The sequence below is a fragment of the Danio rerio genome, chromosome 9 (assembly GCF_049306965.1).
Source record: "Danio rerio strain Tuebingen ecotype United States chromosome 9, GRCz12tu, whole genome shotgun sequence".
NCBI lineage: Eukaryota > Metazoa > Chordata > Actinopteri > Cypriniformes > Danionidae > Danio > Danio rerio.
Genome location: NC_133184.1, coordinates 42,877,045 through 42,884,496, shown reverse-complemented (window position 1 = coordinate 42,884,496; position 7,452 = coordinate 42,877,045). Strand labels below are relative to the sequence as shown.

At 33.1% G+C, this 7,452-nt stretch overlaps 1 protein-coding gene across 5 annotated transcripts in view; it reads left to right on the top strand.

Annotated features, from left to right (window-relative positions):
* Positions 1-1,463: 1,463 nt before the first annotated feature.
* Positions 1,464-7,452, top strand: part of wdr75 (WD repeat domain 75) — a 33,740-nt gene continuing 27,751 nt past the window's right edge. For 2 of the 5 annotated variants that reach the window (XR_012384905.1, XM_073911745.1), the window contains exons 1-4: positions 1,464-1,547; positions 3,972-4,101; positions 6,832-6,897; positions 6,977-7,076. Coding sequence is in view for 2 of the 5 variants with exons in the window: in XM_073911745.1 (XP_073767846.1) it covers positions 1,543-1,547; positions 3,972-4,101; positions 6,832-6,897; positions 6,977-7,076 (301 nt within the window). In the remaining 3 variants the exon portion in view is untranslated. 5 annotated transcript variants of the gene reach the window in all.

Sequence of the window (7,452 nt, the reverse complement as noted above, 5' to 3'; positions counted from 1 at the left end):
AAATGCCAACTGACCCAGCTGGGGCTTGAACCAGCGACCTCACTGCGATCATGCTACCCACCGCACCACCCATATGCTAACAAATTGCCTTAAAGTAGTCAAATTAGACACCTAGTTTGTATAATTTGACCTAAAGTAAACCGAAATAGCTAATCAGGTCGGATTACACAGCTGAAAACCTACATTAATAAATACATTTATTTATTTATTTATTTATTTTTTATTTATTTATGAAAAATTAATTATAATACATGTATTTATTAATAAATATTATGTAATTTATATAAATGCATACATTTCTAAATTCACTGAAGCATGTATTACACAAACTAACAATACCAAAAAAGTTGACCCTCCCGATTGTCAATGTATAAATCGCACACTGCTGATAATGGCAGCCAGAAGAGAGAAGAACGCCAAATGTACTTTCCTGCTGCCCGTACACTCTGCATTACAATCACCTCGCATAAGCGGTAATTAGTTTTTTGTAATTTGATGCATAGGTGATAATGCATACTGTACTTCAATATATATGAATGTTAATACGTATTTCTTTAAATGAAATATGAAAAAAAATCGAGAAATAAGGATTCTGATGAATGCAAATGTGTCATAACAGTCTTGTGAAGTGCTCCATAGATGTCCTAAAAACTAACAATACTCAGGGCCGTTGTCAGGGGGGTTTGGGGGGTTCGAATGACCCACCCCTCACTGACAAAGGTCCAGTATTTGATACATGAGCTGATTTGTCCTATTTTGACAACAAATTGTGAAAATAACCCATCCAAAAAGGCTTTAAGACTAAGCGGAATCCTTCGTTGGCTCTAGCTCCGGCTTGCCTTAAGCTGATCAGTTTTGGCTAATGCAAACAATGACTTTTCAAGACAATCTGACGTAAGTGAAGTCATCTTTCACTACTGTATTTTTAAATAGAGAAAACATTTTACAAGTAGCCTAACTTTTATTCTAAATCTTGGACCTTATTCTTGAAACAAAAAAATTATCTATAAAAGGTTGTGAAGCCCCAAAAGCGGCCCATACAATTATTTGAATAATAATTTGGCAAATGTTGTTATCCATGAATTTTCAAATGTAATTTTTACCAGAGGCTAGGATAAATGTGAATTTCTACATTATTATTATTTATTATTATTATTATGTTTACATTTTTTATTATTCAAATGCCCAAACACTGACTGAAGAAAGTTGAATGTTGAAATTTGTTTTTAAAAATAAGTATTTTTCATCCAAGAAGCTAATCCAGCTAAAAATAGTGCTTAAAATGTCACCAAAATGCAGTATTTAAATCTCATAATTAAATAGAAAATGAGGTGAATGACTGCAAAAAAAGTCGTCTATTTGAGAAAAATAACCCCATCCTTGTTATTACTTATAATAACATATAAAAAATGTTTTCTTTTTTCATGGGACCTTTAAATGTGTTCTCACGGTAAGTGTTCGCCCGGTCGCCTGATGTCGCTGTGCTCCTGCAGACACTAGTCACTACAGACGAGGAAGAGAGACGCGTTGCGGCCACATGTGATGATGTGAATCTGTAGAGAGGCTGAAAACATGGTGGAAAAGACTGACATCCGCGTGGTTCGCTGCGGCGGGAGTAAAATAAACTTTAGACCTCCTATCATCTCGCATGACTCCAGGTATCCTCTAAATTTAGTCAACTAATGTGTCTGGTTTTGTCCGCATATTCTCTGTGGTCAGAAAATAAACACCGGGCCGTGCTGGAGGGAATGCAGCGTGATGAGCGAATCACACTCTGATATAACTAACAGTTACTTGTGCTTCTAAACTTGTATGAATGAAAAGTTCATCTGCTTTTTAATGTTGTGAGGGTTGGTGATGATTTAAACATGTTTCTAGAAGGCATGTCACTCTTTCAGACACACATCATATGTATTGGTTTAGAAGAAATGTCTTTCATAATAGAGGCAGATATTATAGAAGTTTATTGCTTTTAAATGTACTTTAGCGTCAAATTGTTAAACTTTAAGGACATTTAAATAATACGATCTCTTTAAAAGATGGCCTTCCTAAAATAAAATATGGCTGACTTTATTAGTATGCAAGAAAAACGGATTCATATTGTTTTATTTGAAGCAAACATGTTAACAGTCCTCCAAAAAGTTGTAATTGATTTATTGTTGATTGTTATTACAGTATTTTTGAGATGCTGTTATTTTTTGTGTGAATTTAACACCATAAACAGTGCTCAGTATAATTGAGTACAGCCATTTTTAAAAATTAATATTTTTATTAATTTTCAGTGAATATAGGCTACTTAATCTGGTGCATTTAAACAAAACAGATTTATTTAACGGATATATTTGTTAAAATAATATTTTAGTCACCAAACATTTAGAAATTGAAAGATAATACAATTAAATTCAAGCAAAATATTACAAAAACAAATTGCAACCTACAACATTTCAACAAAATTTTTCCTTTTTATTTATTTATTTTTACTTTTTTGCTTCTCTTGGTTTTTCCTCTTCTTTAAATTTGTCTTTATTATTTTTCTATAAAATTTAAATTTGGCTTTACTAGTTTTTGCACCATTATCACAAGTTATTTTGTTAGATAAGCTCCAGATTTGTCTGCAATACTGACTAATCTAAAGTATATGCACAAATACAATATTGTTTAGCTTTCTATTAAAAATATGAAGTTAAAAGATTGATTTGTGACTGAGGGGTGTACTTGTATATGCTGACCACTGTATACATACATAGATTTGTGTGGGGTGTAATTATATATGCTGAAAAAAAAAGTTATTTTGAGTTTTCCAAAAGAAAATATATAACTTACATACAGATCTTGCATATGCTTTGTATTTTCTTCCCTTTAATAACAACTATAAACAGTAAAACATGGGGTGCTACAAATGCTTTAGAAGATTGTCTTCTAAAGATGAAAATATATGTATATTCTGACACATAATATTAAATTTATAAGTTATAATTCAAGAAAAGCATATTGGTGAAATATACTCAATTTACTTCAATTTAGAAAAAAAGTAATCAATCTGTGTTCTTAATAAAAAAGATGTCATGCATAAAGTGTTCAGTGTATCAATCCATTCTTCAACTGTAGGTGACTCTAATTTTAACCATTTGTTTGTAATTACTTTTTTACTAGCTGCCGGAAGAAGAAAAAAAGTTTCTTGTCTTTATTAATCAACCCATCTAAAATAATGTTGCCTAAATATAAAGATTCACAAGTGAAAGCAATCTCTACTTAAAAAATGGCCGAATTTAAAACTATATTGATTAATTGATGCAAATACATGGTGTTTGTAGTAAATGTATAATAATATTTATTAATATTATTAGTAAAAGACTTAAAATAGGCTGCCAAGATTATAATAAACTCATGATTTTAGTGGTAAAAGTAAAAAGTAGTAATGAAGTATGTAAAATGCTTGGTACATTTGGTTAATACTGCAAAATAATTGTGTTATTGATTGAAAATACATGCATCAGTTCTGTGAAATATCACTTGTAAAAAGTCAAATCTGTATGTCTAATATAAACCGTAAACTTTGATTTGTAAAATGTTAACTTATTTAAATAATATGCATCATTTATTAAGTTATGTCACCATTTATTAGTATTTTATAAAATTTGAAGATGTGTTTATCACTATTTATTGCCTGAAGAAATGTGAAATAACATTTTAATTTTAACCAACATTAACAAAGATGAATAAGTGCTGTAATATATTGAAATCGCTAATTTATGCTAGCTATTCTATTATAGAATGATTATAACAGCTTAAAACCTGTAAGCAGTTACTAACATTTAATTCTAAATATTAATCAACAACTAAATTTATCAGTTTAGTTTGCAGTAAGTGTTTGTGCATTAAAAGTGTGCATACGTATGAACTCGCTGCACAAGAAGTTTCTAGTGTCATTGTAAAGGCATTGACTAAAGTTGTGTGTCTGGTTGTTGCAGGTTTGTGTTGTGCGTCTCTGGGGATTCAGTGAAGGTCTATAGCACACGTACAGAAGAGTGGCTTCATAATCTGCAGGGCCACAACAACCAAGTAACCGGCATCGCCTTCAATCCAGCCAATCAGCTGCAGGTCTGTTCATCTCTCTGCTTCTGGTGCATAAATGTGTGAGACAGTTGATTGGGTTTCTTTGTTCATTCAGCATTCAGATCAGCTTGTTTGTAAGTGTTCTTTAAAGTCAGCATTACAATTCCTGATGTTATGCGAGGATTGGGGCTGTTATGTTTTAAAAGAAGTCTGTAACACAACAAGATAAAACAATGGTCCATTATGTAATGTTTACTAACGTGAATAAACCGTTAGTAATACATTTGAAACTATATTAATCTATGTTAAGATTAGTTAACGGTAAGTTAAACAATGTTAGTTCATGTTAACTCTAGGGTTGGGCGATGTCGACCAATTTGGCATCTTACAATGTCTAATGTGAAACATCGCAATGGACGATGGCATCTTCGTCATTGGTGGAGAATTTATTATTCATTAATTATTTATGAAAAATTAATTAATTCATAACAAATTAATTATTTGTAGCCTACCGTTTCCACTACCTGGCCTGCATGGTCTTCGTTTTACCCATTAACAAATCATAAATAAAGTTGCACACAAATTACTACCTGTCAATCAGTTTTTCCGTAGGAGGCTGGTTGGTAAAAAAGGCGCACAACCAACAGTATCTGAGGTTTTCACTAAAATTACTAAGTACAAGTGTGAAAGTGAAAGACTAAAGCAGTGTACTGATGCTGTGACACGTTACCTGACAGATTCAAAAGACAGATTAGTCGTTAAATAGAGACAAGATTAATTAAATATCATGTTTAACAACTATAGTGAGACTCGATCCTGCGGTACATCCTTGATAAACTGTGCGACATGCACAGAGGTGCGTGCGCGTGGGGTCACGTGATGTACGTTTTCAGCGGACGGAGGGCTGTTCAAAAATGCTAGGTAAAACACAGTGTGGATGTGGATCATTTTCATTCTTAAGCACCATTTTAACATTAAGGTATTACTGTAAACGAGGCTTAAGTGTGTATTTTTCGTGAGTGGGTTTGCGACGGGGGCAGGGCGGAGGATCAGCGATGCCGGCCCAGCATCATGTTAACTATCGGCCATCGGCGATGGATGATGGATTTGTCTATCAGCCCAACCCTAGGTAACTCGCAGTGCATTAACTAATGTTATCAAGCGCAACTTTTTTATTAAAAATTAATTATGCACTATTTAATGTTAAACTATGATTAAAAAATGCTTTACACAATTTTTCAAACTTAATGTTAGTGAATACATTAACTAATGGACCATTATTCTAAAGTGTTACCAAAAGTCTTAAATTCATGCCCGTCAGATAGCCTAGTAGATAGCCAGATTAAGTTTAAGCCTAGTGGTTAAGTTTATTGATGTATCAGCCTGAGTTTGTTGCTGTCTTGTGGTCTTTTCCCAAATCAATTGTCCTCTATTTCTTCTTTGCTGTTGTCTCCTCTTTTCTATCAAAAAAAAACATGAGTAAAGTGAAAAAGAAAAAGTGTATGGCCTAAAATCATCACTTTTAATGCACATAAATTTGCTGTTGGCAAGTAATTAAAAGTATGTTACTCAGTAGTTGAACATTCATATTTAAAAGGATCACCGCATGTCTTTGGACTGAGGGGGAAACTGGAGCACCCGGAGGAAACCCACGTGAACATAGGGAGAACATGCAAACTCCACATAGAAAAGCCAACTGACCCAGCTGAGGATCGAACTAGCGGCCTTTTTGCTTTGAGGCTTTTGTGCTATTCTCTGCGCCACCGTGACGCCCTATTAATATTAATAGTTAATATTAATTTATACTAATATTATTATTTCATACTAATAATAGTATGTGCAATTTTAAGTAATTTATTATGTAAAATGTTTTCATTGCTCAATATTTAGTTTGATTCTAGGGATCATTCTTTAAATTTATATGATTTAGTTGTGCCATTTAAATAAATATAATTTATACTGTAAAAAATGCAGGCTTTCACACAAATTATTTATGTTGTCCCAAGTTATCATAACAATGATGATTGAACATAAAACAATGAAGTTGTCCTCAAAAAATCTCAACATTTGTGTTCTTTCAGCTCATTTTAAAATAAAGGCTGATTTATACTTCTGTGTCAAGCGCACTCAAATGCCCCGGCGCAGCCTTCGTGCGGTCACAGAGCCCTCCCTGTGGCTGATGCTGACACACCTCTCAAAAAAATTTACCTACAAGTCGCAATGACGCATAGCCATGCTCTGTGATTGGTCGGCTTGAGTTGCTATGATGAGTGTTGGCTGTGCTGAGAGCCGCGAGCCAGATAAAGCGATCGTTTACTAGTGTTAAGCCCCGTAAAGGACCTCCAGATGGGAACTTTTATTTTGTGTTTACTTATGGTTAAAGTTGTAGCACTTCCGCTGGTTCTCGCCTTTGACTGAGCTAGTTTTAGGTACTTGTACATCAAGGGTTGTTCAGAAAAAACAAAAGACCGGTGAAGAAATTTGACACAGAGGAACATTAAAACCTAGATCCAGCTAGTGTTTCGGAAGTGTTATTGCTGAGCAACATAGCACACAGAGGTATAAGGTCTTGCCGTTAACTTGACGCAGAAGTATAAACCAGGCTTAAGTAGTTTCAACAAGCAGCAAAGATATTTTTGTGTGCAATTGGATGTTTTTCTAATTTTTTTTGTAAGTTTTTTTTTTCAATTCATATTTATTTATTTATTTGCTCAACTATTCTTTCTTAAAGCAAACTTGTTTTTTAGTTCCTACTCTTTGTTCATTCTGCTGCAGGTTTACTCTTGCTCAGCAGATGGCACTGTTAAATTGTGGGACTTCATTGATGGCATTCTTATCAAGGTACAGTTTATTACAAAAGCACATAAGGCCACTGTTTTGATAAATATTTTGACTCATGTTGTTATTTTTCTTTTTTCAGACATTTGTCATTGGATACCCTTTGTATTCATTATACGTGTCAGAGAAACATGAAGGGGTCATTTTCCTTATTGTTTCCATGGTTACAGATTCCAACAATGGTAAGTGTTTCACTGTGGTTTATACTGAAACTTTAGGTTTTTGATGATTAGAGCAGACACTAAAATCTTGTCACAAAAACAGCATGAAGATTTTTTTGTAGTTATCAGTATTTAAATGGTAATAATATTATTACTATTGACTTTTTTTGTCTTTCTGCATAATTTCTGGTCACCACCGATGCTTAACAGTTGGGTTTCGGAAATAAAAACTCATTCATATTCATTTTCTCTATATAGAAATGTTTTATTAATTGTAACTTAAAAAAATTAAAGACAAGCCTATTTTGAATTCCATGGATGTTTTTTAGTAGTGTTAGCTTTTTCTGAGGCGATCTGTTTGCATTAATTTAGCTTATTTTTAAAGTAATTCTTTAAC